The 25,133-nt window shown below is 39.3% G+C and overlaps 1 protein-coding gene across 7 annotated transcripts in view; it reads left to right on the plus strand.

The window, feature by feature from the left end:
• The first annotated feature begins 9,773 nt into the window (after positions 1–9,773).
• The window catches only part of CCDC152 (coiled-coil domain containing 152), a 33,191-nt gene continuing 17,831 nt past the window's right edge, over positions 9,774–25,133 (plus strand). Inside the window, exons 1-5 of one of the 7 annotated variants that reach the window (XM_066240468.1) lie at positions 9,774–9,861; positions 12,023–12,184; positions 14,879–14,972; positions 17,002–17,107; positions 20,083–20,151. In XM_066240468.1, coding sequence (XP_066096565.1) covers positions 14,886–14,972; positions 17,002–17,107; positions 20,083–20,151 — 262 coding nt within the window. In that variant the 5' untranslated portion in view covers positions 9,774–9,861; positions 12,023–12,184; positions 14,879–14,885. Of the gene's footprint in view, positions 9,862–12,013; positions 12,185–12,271; positions 12,381–12,795; positions 12,854–14,878; positions 14,973–15,730; positions 15,972–17,001; positions 17,108–20,082; positions 20,152–25,133 lie in introns of those variants that run through there. The other 6 variants (XM_066240508.1, XM_066240498.1, XM_066240488.1 and 3 more) reach the window with 6 other exon arrangements.

Genomic DNA, 25,133 nt, shown 5'->3' on the forward strand with positions numbered 1-25,133 from the left:
CGGTCTGTCTCGTGCCCCTTGTCCCCACCCCAGAGAACCAGTGAGGTCGTACACAGTCAGTATTATTGTCCCTCACTGAGCAAAGGTGCAGACAGGTTTCGGAAGGTTTCTCCCTGTGCGGAAGGTCACAGCACCCGTGGGAAGCAGAGACAGGACCCTCCTTCTGAGCCTGAACCCAGCCTTCTTTCTATACCACATGGCTGCCTTTCATGCCTACATGCTCCCAGGAGCAAACATGCCTCTAGCAGCCAGCACCACTGAGAGGCTTTAAGAACAGTAATTGAGCACCTGCGATGCACCAAGATTTTCTTAGCTGGCGAGGGTGTGAGTGCAATGTAGGCTCTGCCCTCGAGATCACCCTTGAGCCAGGGCCACTCAGGTAGACATCCATGCCTGACACAGTGATAAGTTACTATTAGCACTACACACAGGCCGTTCTGAGAGCTCACAAAGGGACATAATATGCCTGGAGCATTTGAGGAAAGTTCTGGTAGGGGACAAAAAAAAAAAAAAAAGAAAGGCAGCCAAAGATACTGCTCACATTTCTGTCCATTGGGAGGATTTCCTTTACAGCTATCTTTCTAAACTCTCTGATTGCAACTATAAACGTGGTTGGTGCCAGTGGGTCATGCCAGGTTATTTGTAACAGACCTGAAATTTCCCTCTTTAGACAACTGGTTATAAGGAACCGCTCATGGGACTGTCCCCATAGGCTGAGGGAGAGGAAGGCGTGCGGAAAGAGAAGCTGGACAAGTTTGAGCTCTCTTTATGCAGGTTACTGTGGCTTCAGTACTCAAACCCTGTCTGTCACACCACATCTGCTTCACGATGGGTTGTGGCAGTACTCCCCAGCCTGTGGCATAATGGCCTCATTAATACAATCTTCATGACTGGCAGGTTAGCTGCCTGGTCTCTTGATGTCTACACGGACAGGCATCCAGACTCTGCCAGGGGCCAGTATCAAACCTGAAACTGTTTCTCAAAGAATAACTTATCAGCAGAAGAAGGTACAGTTTGCTCCAAAACCACAGGGGTCTGGACTGTGATTCTCTTATTGACACTACTCAGAAACTCCAGACAGCGTCCCTGTTGCCACAGAAACGTTAACTATGGTCATATCTAGGCAGAGCTACTTGTACTGCAGTCTGGACTTGTTGAAGTGCCTTGTCTTGTTCTGCCAAAAAAAACCCAAATTCAGCAGTCTCACGGATTATTAAATAAATATTTCGGAGCATGTATATTCAAACATTGTTATACATTGTCTCCAAAATAAAAATTTCAGCACGTATTTTTGTGATCACAGTGCAAGGTGCAATTAACTATTTTTGTAATTTGGAAGAGGTAGGTAGTCTGACATATTCTAGATCAATGAAAGCCCTCAAATCGGCATCTCATGTTCTTGCTCAGCCCATCTGAGCTAAAGAATAATGTGAAGGAATGTGGAACACAGAAGGAACAGATAGCCTTTTCCTCACGCACGCTTTAGTCCTGAGACTGTGTTTTTTGGATCCCTGAAACCAGGAATTATATTTGATCTCTTTATATGTCTTTTCCTTCCTTCCCGCTTATCTTACTTCGCTGGTGGTCCTTTGTTTCAGCTTAAACTCCTGATGACAAGTAACAGAAACCAAAGGCTGGCTTCAGAAAAAAGAAGCATTTGTCTGTAAAGTCAAGATGATATCTCACAGAATCCAAGAACAGGACTGAAGAATTGAAACAAGAAATTGAAAAGATGTCAAAATCCTTTAAGAAATTTCATTCCGTTGTTTGGTTCCAGCCTCAGTGCTTGTTCTTTCTCTCTCTCTCTCTCTCTCTCTCTCTCTCTCCTTCTCTCTCTCTGTATCCCTCTCTTTGCCCCCAGTGCAATTGGAAGAAAGAGGCAGCCTCCACTCCAAGAGAATAATCAGTGATGTCTGAATATTCATTTCAAAGTTCGGGAGAAAGGATCACATGTGTTTTGGGTCAGGCTTCCACATTCATCCTTGTGTTTGTGTGTGGGGACGGGCAGCTACCTCCACAGACAAGGACACTCCGAGTTTCAGAGAACGCAAGTCAGGTTGACATCCAGCCAGGCTAAGGCTATTAAAATCTTTTCTAAGGGAAGAAGTTTCTTCTGTTTTCATTCCAGATTTTCATCCTTCGCTTTATTTTCCCTGTGCCTTTTGGTATTAAACAGACATCTATGCTCTGCTTCTTTTTAAGTGTATTACACTCTGAATTGACCCTTTTTGAGGTTTATCGAAGGAATTCGTGTTGGAAAGCAGGCGATTCCTAGGGTCAGCATGTGGAAAGAGGAGTCAGCCGCTTGCCAAGTCTAGGCTGTTGGTACCGGACCACCAGGCTAGAAATGGAATCCAGCCAGTTTCCCCTGGTGGCACAGCCAAAGAGTGTAGACCAGAGTGTGTTTTTGTTGTTTACATCTAGTCAGTTTTAGCTGACTGAAGTATATGATAAAATGGCCTTTTTGGGGGATTAACCCTCGAAAAGTTAAATTATTTACTTACGAGTCATCTTAATTTATGTTTAATTTACCATAGTAAGTTTTTCACCTACCAAGAGTCCCACATCACTACTTAGTGTGGCAAGAAGAATGAGTTTCAGGAATAATCAAGACTCTTAGAAAATCAACACAGCGCATCAAGTAAAATCAAAGGAAAAGTTGGTGATTCTGGGCTAAATGTCACGCAGAAAATCAGTATTTTGATGGTTTGGATGCAAGTGAGGGTATTGGAGTTTCCTGCCTCTTACCTACCTTGGAAGAGCACATATGTGAGAAGTTAGGTATAATCACAGATGATGAGAATGAGAAGCTTAATCTGTCCCATGGAATAACTGACTGACACATGGACCAGCTGCTAAATCTGTCTGACAGAGTCTAGGAACAGTTTGAATTTCTGAACGTCGGAAGCAGTGCATGCCAGACAAGAACTGTGGTCAGGAGCTCCTAAACTACCATAAGGATATTTTCGTGATATCTTACCTGTATTTTTAGAAGTTCTTATTATAATATATGACAACATAGGTTAATAAATTCCTTGTAGTTATGGGCTTTAATATTTTAATTGACATATGACTACTGATTTTGTAGTCCTAAAAGTATGTCATCTAAAAGTTTAAATATTTTAAATGACAACCAAATATTAAGGCAAAATTAAAATGACAACACCTTACACAGGGATGTTAACTTGCATTTCTTTACTAACTTTAGCCAAGGGTCTTCACATAAAATTTATTTTCTAATTTACCTAAGAAGTAGCTAAAAGACTTATCATTTGTCTATCAGGGTTGAGATGGGGAAACTTAATTAACTTGCCTAGGGCCATGCAATTAGTTAGAATATCTGGAACTAAAACTTTTATCTCTTCCCTAAAAGTTCTGTGTTCTTTCCTCATTTAAACTCTATGAACGTTTGCATATGTATGTGTGTGTTACATGAACGATTTATGATATAGATATCAAAATGTTAATAATGGTTACCTTTGCAGGTAAGAATGTGGGTGTTTGAATTTTCTTATTTTTAGTTTGATTTAATTTCCTGCATTTTCTATAATCAAGGTTTATTATCTTAGGATTATAAAATGACATAACATATGTTAAATTTCTATTGAAATATGCTCCTATCGCATACCTCTCTCTCCCAAAAATCAAAATGCAGAGGGTTCTAGGTTGTGAGGTTTATGTTTTTTTCTCTCAGGGGTTTCACATTTTGTTGTTCCTATCATTTTGTTTAACTTTCGTTGAAATTTTGTATATTCAGATTTATTTAAATTGTTGTCATCACTCCTATGAGCAGTGGTTTGAAGGGTTAAACCCAAGGTATTGCAGACTTTAGGATTTTTCCAGCAGCTTCTATTATTGGGATTGTTCATGGTAATCACTGGCACAAAAATCTATAATTATTCACAAGAGCGGGAATCTTTGTGAAATGAACATGCCATCAGTAGCCCTGCTCAGAAATGTGATGCGCAAGTCTCTGAAATACCCATTAACCTATTCCCTTATTAACATCCTCCCTCCCACCCTTTAGTTCAGGTTTGACAGTCTCATGCCTCAGCCTCCTGAGTTATCCCACTTTCTGCATCAGATTCAGAAAGCTATCATTTACTTAACTTGAAAGAGTATTATTTCTGAAAAATGGCAATAAAAAAATGTTTAAGTCCATCTCCTTCCCATGGCAGATAGATCATGCTCATCCTGTTTCAAATAATAGCAGTTACTCAGTCTTTGCTACCTAAAATACCATTCCAAAACTCGATGGCTTAAAACAACCACCATTTACAAGCTCACAGTTGGTGGGTTGGCTATTTGGGCAGAACCCAGCCTGGCAGCTTTTCCGCCTATTTCAGCTGGACGCACCCACTCATTCAGTCATCGGCTGTTGGCTGATGGCTTGGCTGGCGCTGGGTGATCTAGGATGGACACGATTGCCTGTCGGGCACTTGGTAAGCTGCTGGCCTCTCCAGTGGAAGTGGACAAATATGACAGTGAAATGTGCAAAGCTCCTTGAGGTGGAAGCTGGAAAGTCTTATGACACCCCTTCTTCTGTCATTGAAGGGATAAAGAAATAGACTCACCACCTCTTGAAGACAGGAGTCCCTGTGAATTTCTGGTCATTTTTTCATCTACCACACTAAGTGATGAGTCTTAATATATACATTAAAACGTAAGGAAGTGCCCAGTGGCAAAACTAACACAATTTAATGTTTTTTATTCAAGGAAAAACAATTCGTGGATTGGGGGTGTACAGTGCCTCCCAAGCAGCGGGCGCTCTGCCCGAGGGGTTTGGAGCAAGAGCAAGTTTCCTAGAGCGGCAGAGGCTGCAGGAAGGGCAGGGTGTCTGGGAGGTGAGGGTTTTCCTTCTAGGGCCAGCAGGTCCTACTCTCCAGGGCTAAGCGAGCTAGCTATAGTTGGCTTGGAGGATGACTGGCAGTCCCCGTTAGGTTTCCTTTTAGGTGTTTTGTTTTGTTTTTTTCCAGTGCAGGCTAACTCAGGTTTAGATTTGTGATGTGGGCCAGGCAGCTGGGGTAGGCAGAGTGGGCAGCTTGCTCCTTAGTGGTTTTGTTTTCTCAATTTCCGGACTGGTTACATTTTGCTGTAATATAATGAACAAGCACTAGAAACAGGGTGCAAGGGCATAGAAATTTCTCTGGGCTCAGACGGAAATTTCCTAGAAGGCACCTCATCTGTTTACCTCTAAAGGCTTTGATGTACAATCGTTGACTCATCCTCATAGTCGCATAATACTGGCAAAAGTCCTGTTATACTGTTAAATTAATTAAACAAGGAAGCCATTAGACTAGGGGTCCCCACACTACGGCCCGCGGGCCGCATGCGGTCCCCTAAGGCCATTTATCCAGCCCCCACCGCACTTCCGGAAGGGGCACCTCTTTCATTGGTGGTCAGTGAGAGGAGCACAGGATGCGGATGCATACAGTGCTGTAGGTGGCAGCGCCGTAAAGCACAGCGTAGCTCAAATACAGTACTATTTCTGATGACACGGGATGCATGCGTCACGGTTCCGGAAGCGTGTCATATCACTTGTTATGGCTAGCAGTGACAAATACGGAACTGGACATTGACCATCTCATTAGCCAAAAGCAGGCCCATAGTTCCCATTGAAATACTGGTCAGTTTGTTGATTTAAATTTACTTGTTCTTTATTTTAAATATTGTATTTGTTCCCGTTTTGTTTTTTTACTTTAAAATAAGATATGTGCAGTATGCATAGGGATTTGTTTATAGTTGTTGTTTTTTTATAGTCCGGCCCTCCAACGGTCTAAGGGACAGTGAACTGGCCCCCTGTGTAAAAAGTTTGGGGACCTCTGCATTAGACTGAGGTGGCTTAAATGCCATAGTAGCCTATGTAAACAAGCCAAACACTAAGCCTGTAAATGCCTCAAGGTTAAGAAATCCAACTCTAAGAACAACCAATCACAGTTAACTAGGCTTTGAGCTACAGCCAATCAATTTGTCCTTGCTTTGCCATCACCTTTCTCTATAAAATCTCTCCCTGGCTCCTGGTGACAGAACCCTCCTATACCTTCTGGTTTGGCATTGCCTGTGGAATTGATTTTTGCTCAAGAAAATTCTTAAAATTTTTAATATGCCTCAATTTATCTCTTAGCAACACCAAATTAGCCTAAGAAGTGAACTGATTGCCTAAAAATCACTTGTAAGCCGCCAATAAGATAAATTTCTGAGTGGTTCTGAAATGGGTTCAACTGCAAGATGATATTTACTAATCCTTAGTTCAATTAACCTACTATTCTCTGATGAGCATTTCTACTGAATCTAAATAATGGACTACATTCAGATCAGCATCAGAAATACAATTCATTGACTTGTATAAGAGTCATTATAATGAATTTCGGTTTTTACAAATAAGGTACCTTTGCTAGAGTCAGAAAATCAGTTTTTAGGCTGTGAATATTGTAGAGGAGGAATATTTTTCTCTTCTACTCTTCTAGGTTCTGTGAAGAAACTTTACGGGTCTATAAACTAAATTGCAGAGAACAAAACAATTTTAATTATGATTTTAGGAGCCCAACTTCAGGCAGCCAGAAGATTTAGGCTTATATACCACGGTGGGCTAAGGAAAGGGATAGGGCTCAAGGGTTCCCACGGGGAGGAAGGCAAGTTATGGGAAGCTGAAAAGAGAAAACGAAGTGATTGGTAAACAAAGGTTGCCTTGCCAGGTAGATAAGTCTCTCAGGTGACCTTACCCCTGATAAAGCTCTTTTCCTGGTCCAGGACCCCTTTCTAATGTAAATGATACTTTCAAAAGCTTAACTTGTACTCTTGTTTTCAGAGCTTTGTACTGTGTCTGCAGTTTCTCAAAATAATCAGCTCAAAATAATCCTGATACCAAAGAGGCATATTTTGGGTTGGTGTAATTTGGGGTGGCATATTCTGCTGCCCTTCAGTATTTTATTTCCTTTACTAAACTGGCAGGAGAAAAGTAACTAATATTTTTTTAACAGAGAAATCAGAAGTAAATGCAGAACAGAATGTATTATCCTTAAACCAACCCTTTTAATAGTGCAAAGAAATTAGGTGGCCTTCTCATCGGTGTGCTATATCCATTTACTGAGATTGAATATGCCAGTGGTAGTCAACCTGGTCCCTATTGCCCACTAGTGGGCATTCCAGCTTTCATGGTGGGCGGTAGCGGAGCAACCAAAGTATAAATAAAAAGATAGATTTAACTATAGTGAGTTGTTTTATAAATATTTATTCTGCCAAACTTAGCGAAAATTCGACATAAAGTACTTGGTAAGTAATTATTATTATAGGCTTTAACTTGCTGTAACTCTACTTTATAAATTTTATAAAGTAAAGTTACTTCCCTACTTTATAAATCACCATTACTGTGAAACTGGTGGGTGGTTAGAAAACTTTACTACTAACAGAGATACAAAAGTGGGCCATAGGTATAAAATGGTTGACTACCCCTGGAATATGCCAATAAGTTCACATAATCTAATTATATTGAGTTATTTGTGTTTTCAAATTTGGTTGAAAAGCAGCAGGGAATCTCCAGTTGCGTTCTCTAGGAAGCAGGGTTTAGCATGTCGAGTTTTTATTAGGGAGTGCCCCTGGGAACAGCATGTGCAGCAAGGAGAAGGAAATAGGAGGGGGCAGAGCAAGTAGCCAAGATGAAGGCAGGCCCAGGAAAGCGTTGGCTGACCCCACAGGGAGTTATGGATTTGGAAGGGCCCTTCAGCATGGTCCTGAGTCATCCCAAGACGCCCGGGCCTTCATCGCCCTGCCTCAGTGTGGTGACAGTAGAAACTGCAACAGCCCTTCTGGAGAGCAATGTAGCATCATTTAATGGGACTGAGTAAGCACACACCCTGTGACTTACCAGCGCTACTTGTTTGTGCGTGCTTCGGAGAAACTCTTGCAGAGGTTTATAAGCAGAAATGGTGTGGCAGGGAATGGGTGTCAGTGTGCTGTTGATCACCAGGGACTGCGTAAACAGAGTAGGCAAATTCCTGGGACAATCTGTTCAGTGGTCCAAAACAATGAACTAGATGATGATGGTAACATACCAACATTTCAGGAACTACTGGTAATGAGGATCCCACTAGCAAACAGTTACTGAACACTTGCTGTTCTTCAGGCCCTTTATTAATCTGCGCCATCTTTATTCAGCCATGTGTTATTCCTACAATAGAACCCCTAAATGTGGAAACTAAGGTTTGGAGAGGTGAAGTAATTCCCTCAAGATCCTATAGCTAAAAGGTGGCAGAACCAGAATTTAAAGGCAGGAATTCTAGCTTTGAGAGGTCACACTTTTGATCAGTACCCCAAGCGTAGATCTTTGACATGGTGTGTTGAGTGGGAACGTGCAAAGTAATTGCCTTGGTGATCTTCAGCCTGCCTTACCTCCTGACTCCCTGACTCCATTAAACATAACCCTCAGAAAGACAAGTTTCCTCCCCTGACCCAAACAAAGAAACGTTTGGAATCACATTTTCCCAGATCCTTTTGAATAGCTCACTGACATAGTATTTTCTAGGCTCACTTTTAAAGAACTGTTTACACTGGTTTACAAACAGTGACTATTGATGACAAAGTACAAAAAAGGTCCTAGCTGATGCTTCCAGGAGCTATGCAATGGCTTGTTGCAGTCAACAGGGGGCGCTGCTCCTGTCTACCTCTGCACCTCAAGCATTATCATCACACACATTAAAGCCCCTAAACTTCCAAGTCACACAGACAAACAACAGGGGATCTGGAAGAAGGGAAAGAGCCCATGGGGTGAGAATGCAAGAGTCCGAGACAGGACCGCTTCATGAGTGTGTGTAGTAACACAGAGCCCTGCACATAGAACAACCCACACTTGGTTTAATGTTCTGCTGTTCTGTCCTAAAATTCTTAATACTTTTTTTAACACAGTTTCATTTTGTACAGGGCCCTACAAATTATTTAGCCAGTTCTGGTCAGAAGCTTTTGAGCCTGGCACTTCCAGACACATTTTGCCTTTTCTAAGGAAGGATTTGATGTTGGATTTTTCTTCATCAACTTTTTTTTACAATCCAGGTCCAGCCATAAAAATCTTTCAATCAAACCCCCCTCTAAAATTAGCTAGAAGATATTTTGCCAGTGTTCAGCTAGGCTTTAAGTTTTAGCCAATCAAATACTTTAGTTTTTCATGTCCAAATTCTACTCTCCATGTGGGGAAGGATGGGAGTGAGTCCAACCAACATAGTTCCATTGGGTCACAGACCTGGTGCACAGAGTGACTTTTACCTAATTACCGCAAGTGATGCTGAGAGCCAGGGAGCCACAGAACTGGGAACTGAAGTTGCAGGTGAAGCCAAAACAATATGGCTCGGAAGCAGATATTGAAATAAGGGAATCAGAGAGGTTAAGTAGAGCAGAGACAAGTGTGTCAGGAGAGCAAGCAGCAAGTACAAAGGGCAGCCTCGCATTTATCCATTGCCCACAGCTAGCTTTCTGGCCTCACTTACATCTTATCTGCCCAGGGATAAGATGATCACTATATCTAAAGTGACTCCCATTCACTTTTTAAAACATTTATTTAGAAATTAAATTTAATGGGGTGACATTGATCAATAAAAGTACCTAGGTTTCAGGTAAACATTTCTATAGCATTTGAACTGTTGATTGTATGTGTGCCATTCACTTTTTAAATCAGTATCATAGATCCTTGTTTCGTTCTTTGTACTTAGTACAGTTTTTACTTATCTGTCATTTACTTGTTTGTTAATTATTTCCTTTCCATCTCTAAATTGTAAGTCCTCTAGGGTCAGGAGCCATGTCTGTTTATTCCTAGTGTTCTCATTGATCCCGGGATGGTTGGTGCTCAATAAGTTTTCTTGAAAAAGCAGACAGGTAAGTGCCAATGGTCTTAAAAAGGCAAACCTCTGAGACTATCACTCCAAAGCTGGAGAGTTACTTTCTTGTCTTGCTCTCCTTAGAGTCTAGACCAGGGGTAGTCAACCTTTTTATACTTACTGCCCACTTTTGTATCTCTGTTAGTAGTAAAATTTTCTAACCACTCACCAGTTCCACAGTAATGGTGATTTATAAAGTAGGGAAGTAACTTTACTTTATAAAATTTATAAAGCAGAGTTACAGCAAGTTAAAGCATATAATAATAATTACTTACCAAGTACTTTATTCGGATTTTCACTAAGTTTGGCAGAATATATCTTTATAAAACAACTCACTATAGTTAAATCTATCTTTTTATTTATACTTTGGTTGCTCCGCTACCACCCACCATGAAAGCTGGAACACCCACTTGTGGGCAGTAGGGACCAGGTTGACTACCACTGGTCTAGACCCTCAGTAGCCGGTACCTTGCAAGTACTTAACAAATACTTTAGAATGAATTAATAAGTGAAGTTGCGTGTAACGTAAAAACCATCAATGTGTAGCTCACCTTAAAATCCTTACATACATAAATCAGGAGCTTATAATTATTTTTTTCCATTGTGTATGTACATATGTGTTTATTTTCCAAACCAAGGTACATTTTAATGGATTCTAAGATTACTTTCTTTATATCCCCTTTGTTAGTATGGCATAATAAAGTAAGTTCTTTTTCTTTTATGGTTTTCCAGGCTGTTTCTGAGCAAATATTCAATAAATCTTTTGTTTCTAAATCAGATAATATTTGATGAATAAAACTCTGAAAACTATGAAAGGCATTCCCTTTTTAAAGATGAAATTATGGGAAGCTCAGTTCCTCATTGACAGACATATTTTGAACTCATCAGGATTCTGTAAAAAAAAAATGCTAACGTCTAAAAACTGGAAGAGAATTTTGTGATTCATTTCTACTTAGAAAATTCAAGCTAAATTCTCCTGATTTATTTCTGGTGTGTTGGTTTATGTCTATGTATTCTGACTATGCTAGGCACTATGAAGAAATATACATATTTCTCCATAAACATACATATATTTATGTGTGTGTGTGTGTATGTGTGTTCAAGTTTTCTCTTCCCCCAAGAAGCTGATAATAGAGAGAGCAGGAGAGATATCCATCGAACAGCTTTAACAAATGCCACAAGAGGCCAGCATGGTTCCAAGTGTAACAGAAGCAGAGAGCAAGAAAGAGTAGATCACTGATGATTAATGTGATTAGTGGTTGCTAATTGGATAGAACTGGCAATTCAAAAGGCCATTTCCAATCATTTTCAATATTCCTATGTGCTATTACTCATGTCAAGGAAAGCTAACTTGGGAAGCCGGAAGTTTCAAGTTCCAACTCTTAAGAGATAATATATGTATATATGATCACTCTCTCCTCTCTCATTATACATATATACATATAAATGTACACAGAGAGCTCTCAAAAGATTTTTAAAAATTAAAATATATGGAAGTGCATGACTTTTGTGAAATTAATAAGGTAAAGAACATGACGAAGGACATTTTCAAAACATTTTGATATGCAATGTTTTAGTATAAGACTAGTTTAAAATCTTAAAACGTTAGCTCTGTTATTTAGTACACTTATTTTAAACGTGAAAAAGGAGATTACTCAACCTTCCCAACTTTACTAACTAGTAGGCAGCCGAGATAGGACTCCACCAACATTTCCCACTTTGATCTAGATTTCTTGCCACCATGCTATACTACCTTTCAAATAAAATAATATAGATGATCCTATTATGGTTAAAAAAATTTTTTGCTTGTAAAATTTTGAATTTCATTTAAAAAAAATAAAAATAAACCAACCGTTTCCCATTCAAAAAAAATAGGGCAAAGTTGGCAGTGGATGCACTTTCAAACTGTTATTGAACAAAAAATTTTAAATTATAACAATTCATGTTTTAGCACTTTATAGCAGGAATGACATTAAGCACTATTAAAATGTGTCATTTCATTTCATCATAACAGCTTATTATTAATGTCTACTTAACAGCCGCATGGGCTGCGCTGTATTCATGCTTTCATCACCATCACGTGGCTGCCACAGTCCCTGGAAATGTGTAAGTCTGCTGACAAGTTCCTCAAATAAATAAGGATTATTACTTATTCACAGGTGCTTGACTCACTAACCAAAACTTAAACCAACGAGATGTATTCTTTGGTTGCGGAACTAATGATGGATCCGGCAGACATTGGGTGTTGAGTCGTGTTCTAGAAACCATATGAAAAGATCCAAGCAGCACTGGATGCTGAGGGGGGAATGAGGGCCCAGCAGGTGAGCTGGAGGCGGGGCCAGGAGAGGGCGGGGCGGGCCCATTGTCGGGGGACCCTGCTTCCCGGGGCGGGGAGGGCTATCAGGGTGGGACCGGGCGGCGCGGAGGAGACCAGGGGCACGTGGGGCACCCTGACCAACGGCGGGCAGCACGCCAGACTCCAGAATCTTCTTCGGCGCGTTCGAAATCTCGTTTTCCGTGGGTGTTCTTTGTTCCATGCCTCAGTCTCGTGCGTGGGGAGAGGGTTCTGACCCAGCCGCTGCTGTCCGGCCCGCGGGCTCCCGGGGCCCGGGGCGGTGGGGGAGCCGGAGCCGGGCTCGGGGCTGAGAGCGGGTCCAGGGGGCGCTGTGGGGCGGGAGAGGCGGCAGCCGGCCCGGCTTCCAGGCCCACGCCAGACCGGGGTCGAGGGGCAGGTGCAGACGCGGAGGCCGCACGGAAGCGGGCGGGCAGGTGGAGGCCAGGGAAGAAAGCGGGGTGTCGCCCACCTGTGGGCATGGCTGCAGCCGGGCCGTGAAGGTCACACGTCATCTCTGCTTCTCACCAAAGGCTGTGACAGGCCCTGAACCGCCCGCTAGCACCTCGTCCCCTGGGCACCCACGGAACAGAGCTGAGCCAGGGGATGGGAGGACGGGGTGCAGACACCTGGAAATGCACCCGGAGGCGCGGCCCAGGTGACAGGGCAGCGTGCAGGAAGGGCCGGGGAAGATCAGTGACGGTTTTACCAGGAAAGACACGCCAGGGTCTCATTAGGGGAAAGCAACTGGGAGAAAATTAAGCTCAAATGAGAATGAACTTAGTTCTAGTTCAGGAGCCCGGTTCTGAGACAAAACCCTTGAAAAAGGAAAGAAAAAAAAAATCAAAGGAGGGAGGATTTTGCATGAACTATTTCTGATTATCATATAGTTAGTTCTATTGGACAATAACAGTATATCAAATAGTGATGACTTTTTAATTTTACCCCAAGAGGAATTTTACTGTATTTATCTTGTGATGCTATTACAATTATTCTCCTGTCTTAAAGATCAAGTTTTAACTATTTAAGAGATTTTATAGAGTGTTTTACTTGTATATGTGATACACAGGATAATTCATAAACTGAAAATACTCAATTAAAATTCCGATTTAAAAACTACTAAGAGTTGTACATATAAAATTTAAAAGAGGAAGGAAATTATAGAATTTTTTTAAATGAAGTAACAAGTTGTCAAGCAATGCCTGCTTTGTTGTACCTCATTTTAAACAATAATATGCCCCCCAAAATTACTTTGAGTAGTTACCTTGGAGATTTTACTTACCTTTTACTTTGACTAGTTGTCCCGGCCACTTCCACACATCATGCAGGGGCACATGCTCTTTCCTCAATCTAGAATGCCTTTCGAATGTGCATTGTCTCCTTCCTCTTTGCTAGAGAAAAGTCGAAACACAAGTGTCTCATACTTGTAGATTGTATTAATCTTGATTTTTCTAGACACTCTCCCACTCCCAAATATAAATGCTGGCTGGTTTGCAAAAGTCAGTTTCTCCATCCTTATGGAACTTCTTACGATTGGTTCCATAAGACTAAAACTGAAACTCTTATTCTTCACTTCAACAGTTATTCTCACACAAAATAACAGAAGAATAGAAATACTGAATGATTGCTTTGAGCATATTAATTACCATATGTCTTTTGTTTACTGAAAAGTTTATCAAACAAAGTATGAAAAACGTATATTTGTCTACTCTACAGTATTATAAAAAATTGCAACACGCAGTGTGGCTTAAATGACAGAATTTTATTTTTCTCACAGTTCTGAAGGCTGGGAAGTCTAAAATTAAGGTGCCAGCAGAGTTGATATCTGATTGATATCTGGTGAGGGCTCTCTTCTTGAGCTGTAGATGGCCACCTTCTCACCACGTGCTCACACAACCGTTCCATTGTGCATGCTCATGGAGAGAGAACAAGTTTTCTCTCTTCTCTCTCCCTTCTTTGTCTTTCTTTTTTTCTTACCTTTTATTCCTCTTCCTCTTTTTCTTCTTTTCTTTTAATGAATGGCAGCCACAGCACCACCAAGCTAGCACTTTTTTAGCATGTACAGAAATGCCTAGTCTTCCTCTTCCCATAGGGCCACAATCCCATTGGAGGAGGGTCCCACCCATATGACCTCCTCTAGCCTTAATTATCTCCTAAAGACCCTATCCCCAAATACAGTCACTTTGGAGTTCAATACTTGAACATAAAAATTTGGGTAAGATTCACAATTCAATCTGTTGCAATAAGCACAGTACCAGGAAATACAGCAAAAAATTTGTGGCATGGTAGACAAATATTCTAAATATCTTAAGTTGAGAATATCTATATATAAAGGTCATTCATCAGATTTAGTAATGCATTAGAAGCCCAGCCATATGATGGCAAGGAGATGAGTGTTGAACAGTGACATAATTTTTTGTGTAGTAGGGACAAATAACTTTTACATATGTATAGGTTATCGCACTAATTTTAGATTTCTTTAGAGAAAACTCAGATAGGGTAGAGGTGGAGAGGAGTGGAGAAGGCTTAAAACATCTAACTGTTGTCAGTTCTCTGAGTATAATAGAGCTCAGGTAGATGCTCTGTGAGTGTGCAGAAGCTTCAGTATTTGAGTTTTTGCTACTATTGTAGTGCTTTTGATGTTATTTGTTGTTTGTGAGTTTTAACGCTACTTACTCTGCAGTTTAGACATGAATCAAAGCAGCAATGGATGTCAGAAAAAGATTGGCATTGTGAATCTTGACACACTTATAAATGACTTCTCACAGATAGAAAAGGTATGTAAAAATATTAAACAGTTGAAGTATATAGGGAAAAGTGGAACAGATTTTGCCAATGGAAGAAGTTGGAAAGAAGGAAAAATGAGCAGGGTAAAGATAATGGAAATGTACTTTGCTAAGCCCTTTCTCATTTTAAAAATCCTTTTAAAAAATATATATGGTTTTGGCTCATTTGTACAAAATGCATCAAAATGTTTCTGTGGTGAGGGAATAAGTAATCGATATACTTTTGCTAAAGTTAAAGGAAAAATACATGCTTAAGTGCCCAGGATATCCATAACTCAGGAATGATATATAAGAATTGAAGTAGACTGAATTCTCAGCCCTGGCCAGGTAGCTTAGTAGATAAAACTTCATCCTGGCATGCTGAGGTTACGGGTTTGATCCCACTCAGGGCACGTATGAGAAGCAATCAATGAGTATACAACTAAATGGAACAACTATGTAGAATAAGTTACTGCCTCTCTCCCTCCACTTCCTGCCATCCCTTTCTCCTGTCCTCTCTCAAATAAATGGGGGAAGAAAGAATTACTGCAAGAGCCATGCAACCTAAGGCTGTGAGTTCATGTTCCATTCCTATTTATGCTGAGAACTTTCTGCTGCAGACATCTGGTGGCAGGTGGCAGGGGGTTCATGGCAGACCTCTCTTGGCAGACCAGAAGGGTTGGTTGGCTTCACCTGCAGTTCTATGCAGGACAGGCTTGAGTGCCTGATGCTCCCAAGCAGATGATCTCCCTCCCTCTTCCTGTTACCAGCCTGCACCTCCCCACACTCAGACCTAGAAGACGCCATGTTATGCCTTGATGCATCAAGAGGAATAAAGGAATGATGGAAAGATTAATTACAAGGAGGAAAAATAAGCAACCTGGTTTGAACATACACACGTCATTCACTTTGGATGGGTTATCCCAATGATGGCTGTGTTCTGTCCTGGACATCCTCGGTGTTTGCTGATGCCTGAAGTTCAGATGTGAATGTCTGGATTCTGTACTTGAGGTTTGCCAAAAGTGACAGCCACTGCTGCTTCAGTGAACTATATTGAACATAATTTTGTTTTGTTTTAATTGATAGATTCATTTTAGCAGTTTTAGGCTTTCAGAAAAATTGAGCAGAAAGCAAGAGTTCCCAAATTCTGACCCCCACCTCCCATCCCCAAGTTCCCCTACTATCAACACCCTGCACAAGAATGGTAAACTTGTTGAACTTACATTAACCCATCATCACTGAAAGCCCAGCATTGACATTAGGGTTCATGCTTCTGTTTTATATTCTATGAGTTTTGACAAATGTATAATAAGACATATCCACCACTATAGAGTTATACAAAATAGTGTCACTATCCCAAAGATTCTATAATCCTTTTTGACACTGCCTCATCCCAACTCCTGACCCACTAATATTTTTACTGTAGCTATAGCTTTGGCTTTTTCAAAATGTCATGCAGCTGGAATCATCAGTAGTCTTTTCAGATTGGCTTCTTTCACAACATTATACATTTAAGGTTCTCATGTCTTTTCACAGTTTAGTAGCCCGCTTCTTTAAGGCACCAAATATTCCATTGTCTGGGTACACCATAATTTGTTGACCCATTCACTTATTAAAGGCAACTTGGTTGCTTCCAAATTTTGGCAATTATGAATAAAAATTGCTTAAAAAAAGAATGTTCATAAATGAAACTCAATGCAGCTGTTAAAAAAAGAATGAAGTGGGTCTATATGTGCTTATATGACATCACCTCCAAGATAATAGTACTAAATGCAACATCCAAAGTACAGAAGAGAGTATAATATGATCCTTCCCTATAGTTGTATAGTCATAAAATATTTTGGGAAAATATATAAGGAATTGTTAACTATAGGATAGAACTGAACAGTCAGAAAGAAAGGGGTACAAATTATATCAGACTTAATTATTAGACTTTCAGGTGTTCAGTGGTTTGTATTTTCATTAGTCTTTATATACTAAGGTAAGAAAATCAAAATTAACAATACTGATTTGGTAATGATATATATTGTTTCTTCTACAGAAAATGTTAGAAACCACTGGAAAGAACAATATACTGGAAATGCAGTTGGAAAAAACTAACTGTTTATTAAAAGGAATGCAAACAAAGGAAGTCTCTCTTAAAGAAGGTTAGTTCTTTGCTGCCTGAAGACATACAAATTCTAACGAGAGTACTTTCTTGACACAACAGTGATTAATATTGCCCCATTTATTTGTAAAATAGTTTATTTATATAGAACTTTCTAGACTGTCATTTTATCCTTAACATAGCCCTGAAAGACAGATAGGACTGGTATTATTGCTCTACCTGAGTAATAAAGAGAAAGAAGACACAAAAAGTGAAATAATCTGTCTGCGACCACTCAGCTAAGGAACGGCAAATCCAGGAGTCAATACAGGCCTCCAGAACCATGGCGGGAAATACGGTTCAATTAGGCCTCGTAATAACTCCAACAGAAATTTCAGATAGGCCGAACATTTTAGTGTTGAAAATGGGCTCCCCAGTCTGAGGCTCTCCCCTCCCTTCTGAGACACCCACACCTCGTGCTGCTCAGCACCCAGGCTGTGCTGAGAGGAGCCTGGCTCTGCAGGAGCCCTGGTCGCAGAGGATGTGCTGGTGTCCGATCCGAGGATGTGCGAGTCTCTGAGGCTGTGCAGGTCCTCCAAGGTGCTTGCTTTGGGGGACATGGGTTAGTTTGGGGGCAGGGATTGCAGAGATACACTTGTGTTTAATGTGTATTTTATATTTGAAAAAATAAATACTTTTTAAACATCCAATTCTATTTATTTTTAATCTAATGGCCTATTGCCAGATAATACACACAGAAATAAATGAACAGTAAAGAGGACAGCTAACAGAGTCAAGTGTGTGCTAATTTACTTAGGAACAAACTATTTATGATTGAATTTGGTCAACATAAAGAATGAGGTCTTGATATTTTATTTTCCACATCTGATAACAAATAAAGAATTTCTCTGCCATGTCAGGATGGTAAATAATATTAGTATTAATGACCAAGTATTGTAAAAATTATTTTCATGCATAATTGTATTTGGCATTTCCAACTGAGTTTTGAAATATGTGTTAAAACACAAATTGCTAATTAATCATAGAGTCTAAATTTGAGCTCAACATAATCATCGATTTACTAAATTATATGGTATAAAAAGTAGCTCGATATTCTGAACTCGAGTTAAGAATTAAATAGGACAGTAGTATTGTTCAAATTACATTATAAAGTCCAATAGAAATGATAATTGGGTAAATGTTTGCAAAGAGAATTATAAGCTATTATTCTAAATAATGAGTAGTATTCTACTTTAGGAACAATTCCTTATTGAGCCCGTTTCCTTTGTTTAAAAAAGAATGTGTTAGGAGAGCCATCTTGTGTTCAAATTGTGTAAAACACAGTGTTTAAACATTCAGTGTACTTTTCCGTTTCAAGGCTCAGTTTTCAATTTTCAGATTACAGAGGTACATTCAGCAACCATATTTCATAAATTACTGGATTGGTGCCTCTAACAAATACAAAGACAAGTGCTAACCGAGCCTATGTTTTACTAACTTTTTAATTATAGTGGCTAATCCATAACATACCTGAAGTAGGTATTTTCCATTGTAGTTTAACCATCATTCCATTACTGGAAAATAGCAAGAGATAAAAAAACAGAGGGTGGTGGAACTCTGTCTGGGTAGGTAGTGGGAATGACAGATTGTGGGGAGAGGTGAGAAACCACAATATTAGAATCTTTTAACTGCATAAAGCTGTTAACTTCTGCAGATGCTTTCATTTCTGCTAGTGTACGCGGGGACTGAGTGCAGGCCCTCTCACGGAAAGTGAAGTTCTGCATTCTCCCCTCACCGTACTGGTTCTTCCATTTAGTCAGTAAAAGAAAAAGCCTGTCGAACACCTGAAAATAGTCACCATGTTAGAGGCAAGGAATATCAAAACAAAAAGGTACCATCTTTACCTGAAAGAGTTTACTCACTAATGGGAGAAACCACAAATATGTATAACAAATGCAATGTGATAAATGAGGAAAAGAGATACATACAAATTGTTGTGGGACATAAAGAGAGAAATAACAGCCATGACAATGTTAGATGTTTGTGAGTGAGTTTAGAAATATATTTTCTCATCTGGTTGTCAGAACCATCTTATATATGAGAAGAGTCTTATATATGAGGTAGAATGGGTATTTCCTATACTTTTATTTTGCAGACTAAGAATATAAGCTCCAAGAGGTTAAGTAGCTTGCCCAGGGTGTCACAGTTTGAAGGTAAAGAAGGGGGAACTAATCCAGTTTCTCTGACTTCAAGTGTCATGGTTGAGTCAGCATATCCTACAATCCTGAGGAAGTGTTGGCTTAAACAGATTAAGAGCGCAGATTTGAAATGAGAAAAACCTGTGTTCAGGTCTATACCTTCCAATTACTAACCCTGGAGTCTTTGGCGAGTAACCAGGCCTCTATAAATGACTTCCTGCTTTTGTAAAATCAGGGCAATGATACCAACTTCTCAGTATCCTTTTGAATACTAATTGGGATGATGTTTGTAACACACTTAGTGTATGCCTGGCAGAGTGAACGAACATTCAATAAACAGTAATATTATTATTCCTAGGCAACCGTTTATTATTTGAAGCAAATGTGATATGTAATATTTAACCATCAAAACAAATGCCCGATTAGAATGGCAGCTAGTTAGTATATCATACTAGTGCACACCAATTTTCTCATATGTAATATGGGGTGAATGCTGGGATCTGCCTGATTGGGGTAAGAGGGTTAAATGATTTAATGTTTGCAAAGCACTTAGAATAGCAATATAATATATGTTCTTAACCTCAGGCCAGAGCTTCTCCACTTATCCCTTTCTTGCTTCAGCTTACTATGATATTGCCTCTCTGTAAATCAATCACTCAACAAATATTTACGGGGTGCCTGCTATGGACCACAACTGCTCTCAGTTTGCATGGTTGCTTTATTGAGGTCTGATCGTTGTTGATTAAATATCATTTTATTTTATGTATTTCCACTTTGAGAGAATAATTCCAAAATGAAAGCAGATCATCTTTGATTAAATTTATCTTTGATGTTTTAGAATGTGCTGCTCTTCATGATATGGTAAAGGGGCTACAACAGACCATTGAGTATCAGCATAATTTGAAAGGTAAGTTAGACAAAAAATGAAATCTCAACAAAATGATGTATTTGAGCACCTTTAAAGATATAGAATTTTTATTTTGTTGACAATAGTTCCTTTTAATTTGGTCTTGTTAAAGTTATCAGCTAAGGGAAGGATTCCTTACTACTTAAAAATATCTTTCTCAGTTATTATGAGGTAAGAAATGTCATACTAAACAGAATAGTTCAGTCATATTCTGACAGAACATCAGGGTTTTATAATCTGTTCTAATTCTCTTTATTGCTTTCAGAGTTTTGAGGTGTAGTACTTTTGGTCTTTAATAACGAACGTTCAGTTTTAGAGGGTAGGCATTTACTAATAGTTACATACTGAATGTTCTACTCAAACTGCAGTGACAATTTCCTACTGACTATCTGTCATAGACTAAGGCTGTGTGGGTGTTAGTGCAGCTGACATATTCAGCTTATCTCGTTTTCACTTGGTGCGCTGACCCGACAGGCCTACCACTGACAACACAGCAGAGTAACCAGATCTTTTGTCTTGTTCTGAGTTAACCACCGCAGTATTTTATGATTTTCCTCCACTGGGCTGGACAGTAAACTAAACTGCCTTCAGGGTCCTTTCCAACATAAAACTTACATCACACAAGAATTTCTCATCTTAGTCTTCTGCTCTTCTCCTAAAACACTTCACATAGGTAGGTGAGTTGTCATAGTGATCTGATATGCTATTTATTTGATTTGGCATGTTATTCCTTCTTATCTTTTTAATGTTCTAAATGAGATTTGTCTTTTTTAAGAATTACTCTTAGTTCTTATTTTTACCCCCCCTGCTTTCTCTTAAAATACTTCCGCAAGTGTTAATAGAACAAATATAGAAGTTGTATTACAAGACTTTGAACTTACAGTGTCAAAGAGCAACCGAAGTGCAGAACGGGTTCACATCCATATCAATGCACCTCTGACAGCTCTGGATACTCAGCAAGGTGCGGGACTCATACTGTACATCGCCAGCACCCTTCTTTTGGCTAACTCTGGCAGGCTCTGACCCCAGATAGCCCATAGATTGTCACTCACTCGGTACTAGCGTTGCACTCACTTTTCCCAGTGCTTTATTTCCATCCCACACCAGGCTCGGGTTTTAGTTTCCAATCTCAATGCTGGTGGCTCAGAACAAATTTTTATTAAGAGCGTATAAAATTGTAAAGTTTGGAGACTATTAGTTTAGAACACCACATCTGTTTGTCACTACTCTTTAGATATTGTTCCTTATGTTGGCCAGTCTAGTCCCTCCTAACTTCCTGCCAGTTATATATGAAAAAGTGGTTGGTCCCTCTTGTCAAGGTATTAAACAATTTGGGGCAACAGCATTGGAATTTCATACCTTAAGAGAAAACTTAAGACTTCCTCATTCTCATGAGTGATTGGGTGATCAAGTTAGTATAGTTTCTGAAATGTCATAGCCAAAGATCAAAGAAAATCTTCCTGTTGTTACTCTAACCTGACCCTGGAAAGAAAGTCAGGAAGCAGTATTAATGAATTGCAACTGTTAGGCTGTTTATCGGAGAGGAGAGAGACATGGGGCCATCATGCAGCTTATACAAAAGTGTTTGGTTGCCTCTGCTTTTTTTTTTTTTCCTTTTAGAGAGTAAGGCAGGGAGAGAGACAGGAACATCAAGCTGTTCCTGTATGTGCCCTGACCAGGGAATCGAACTGGCAACCTCCACACTCCCAGATCTCATTCCAACCAGCCAAGCTATCCAGACAGGACTGTTTTTTCTTTCTTTTTTAAAGATAGAGAGATAAAAAGAAAGAGAGGAGAGGGACAAGGAAAGCATTCATTTATTCTTCCACTCAGTCATGCATTCATTGGTTACTTCCCGTGTATGTCCTGACAGGGTTCCAACCTGCCACCTTGTCATTTCCAGATGTCACTCTTAACCGACTGAGTTAACCTGCCAGGGCCTGGTAACCTTTTATAATATGGGCTTTTTTTTTCTTGTTGCTTGATTGTCTTATCCTCTTCTCTTCTATCCTCCCCCTAAATTTGGTCTTTATAACAAAGAATGGATCCATCATATCTTTGAAATAATGTGTTTGGAGTTTAGGACATGGGTCCTTAAAAATAGTGTGATTCATTAGAATGTATCAAATAATAAAAATTTTTCTTGCATTATATGATTGCATATTTTTCTATATGCTAATTTAAGAGAACCCTAGTAATGTATTGTGTGAAAGACAGTGATGTCATACCCTCTAACTAATACTTATGACCAATGGTTATTACATGGGCAAAGAAAACAAGATTCAGAGATTTTTCTCCATTAGAGAAGAATTACCACCATATAACTAGTCCCTGATCAAGTGAATTTCAAGAATTTAATTTAGGAATTCACAGACAAGGCAGTCATATGGAGAAAAGAGAGAGCCATGAAGTCAGCTGGAAATATGGAGCACTTCCAAAACCAGTAGAAATCCAACTTACTTTTTTGCAAATTGACTTTAGATAAGTTATTGCAATTTAATATTGCTTTTTTTTCCTGTCTGAACCAAATCTAAATAACTTGAATTTATTTAGGCCCTTATAGTCTAAGAGTAGGTTTTAAATAAGACATTGTTGTATATATAGTACAACATTTCTGTACAAAATTATAGTAAGCAAAATGATTTGGTCAAATTTAATCATTGACCAGAATATTTATAAAAGGGCAATAGCCCATAGCCCAGTGTTATTCTATAAGCGAATAATCTGAGAAAATAGGCTAATCCGTGATCAATTGCTTCTTAAGAAGAAAGCATTACTGAAATAAAAAATAGTTTGAAAAATGTAGAAATAGTTCTTTAGACATAATTGTGAAAAAGATTTCCTTACACTAATTTGACACTTAGCTTCCACTATATTTTTGAAAGAGTGCTAAATTTATATAATCATTTTCCTATGGGAAATCTGTCATGGGTATATATTTCAGAATCTTCATTATTTTAAAATTAGCTTCTTCCAAAAGCAATTTGTTAAAATAACATTAAAAGGAAATTAAAATTGCTAAGAAACTTAAAGAACTTGGTTAGAGTAGCAAAAAAACAACAGCGTTTCCTGGACTCAGGTCTCAGGTCCTTGTAGTGAGTCTAATCTGAGTCCTGACAATGAGAAGATGTACTTTAACTTTCTTAAATTTTTGTTCCATAAGATTTGTGGTTATAAGTGAACTAATGAGCTAAGCTCACTAAGCTTAAAGGAGGCACTTTTGCTTATTTTTCCTTCAAGTCTGTACAAAACGGATGCAATTCTCTACATAAAATCAAGATTCCATTCCAAGGGAAGAAGGAAATGGTGCTGGTTGATAGGAAAGAACAATGTCCTTTAAGGAAAGGAAATTATTGTAAGCATTTAAACAACAAAATGACATAATTACATGTGGAAGAAAAGGAAATTCAGAAACAAAACCCGTGAACAAGACCAGACCCATGATTTCAAGGCAAGGACAAAATCAAAGTGTGGGCCCACATTCAAAAAGTAGGGAAAAAGTAACATTAGTTTTAAAATATAAAGTGTTTTCTTTCTTCTGTGGTCTCTCTCTACTTTTCAGGGGTTTTATTTGTTATTTAATGTTGTTCTAAGTAAAATAAATAAAACTTTTAATTAAGAGCATGAATTGTACCACTCATCTTCCTATTGTATGAACCAATTTTAAATACAAGCAGAAGAGCATTTAACTCATATGTGGAATCATCAAAGTACACAATTAATACTTTATTGCTTGCACATGCATATCTGTATCATTCTTACCAGAAAAGTGCAAATGTTGCATAAAACTACCTTAACTAGTTTTTATTTGTTTAATTTCTTGGTATGTACCCACTCACTCTGCCTTCAGCTCGCTAGTCAGTAAACAGGGACTGAAAGGGAAAGGGACCGTAAATTTCCCTCTTTCTTTCCCATTATGTCATCATTTTCAGTGTAACTGGTTGGCTAGTAGAGGGAAGTGCAGAAGATAGAAAAAGGGTATGATAGAGCTGCTTGGTCATTCATGTTTTTAAGACTGTCATTGCTTAGCGAACATCTGGAAACAGCCCAAGTGTCCGTCAGAGGACGAGTGGATTAAAAAGCTTTGGTACATATATACTATGGAATACTACTCAGCCATAAGAAATGATGACATCGGATCATTTACAATAACATGGATGGACCTTGACAACATTATACGGAGTGAAATAAGTAAATCAGAAAAAAAACTAAGATGAATCCATACATAGAAGGGACATAAAAATGAGACTCAGAGACATGAACAAGAATGTGATGGCAACAGGGGTGGGGGATGGGGGAGGGGGGATGGGGTGAAGAAGGAGAGAGGGGTTGGGGAAGGGGAGGGGCACAAAGAAAACCAGATAGAAAGTGACAGAAGACAATTTAACTTTGGGGGAGGGGTATACAGCACAATCAAATGTCAAAATAATCTAGAGATGTTTTCTCTCAACATATGTACCCTGATTTATCAATGTCACTGCATTAAATTTAATAAATAAATAAATAAATAAAAAAGAATGTCATTGCTTTTTGCATTTGAAGAAAGTTCTAGTTCAAAGGGAAAGTGTAGCCTCTCAGATCTGTCAGTGCCCTTACTCAGTTGTAGATGGAACATGCTTACCTTGTACTTGTATCTTTGAGTCTTGCTGAGCTCCCAACCACCATGAGTCCACCAGCATGTTCACAGGGCATTGCTGTGGTGAATGTGGTGGTGAGGAGCAGTGGGATGAGGGAGAAGATTGTAGAAAACAATGAATATTGTTCATATATTCTCTGCTCATGTGCTTGCTCCATTGCCCCACTGTAACTTACAAACATAACTTCAAAGACAATATCATTAAGAATTTCAAGAGGTTAAATGGCAAAGTGTTAAACCAAACATGGTGCCCTCTGAAAGGACAGGGCCCTGTGCATCTGCACAGATTGTATACCCATAAAGCTAGCACTGCCTATAAATGAGTAGAAAGAGATTTGAATAGGTG

Source organism: Saccopteryx bilineata, chromosome 1 (genome assembly GCF_036850765.1).
Source record: "Saccopteryx bilineata isolate mSacBil1 chromosome 1, mSacBil1_pri_phased_curated, whole genome shotgun sequence".
Taxonomy (NCBI): Eukaryota; Metazoa; Chordata; class Mammalia; order Chiroptera; family Emballonuridae; genus Saccopteryx; species Saccopteryx bilineata.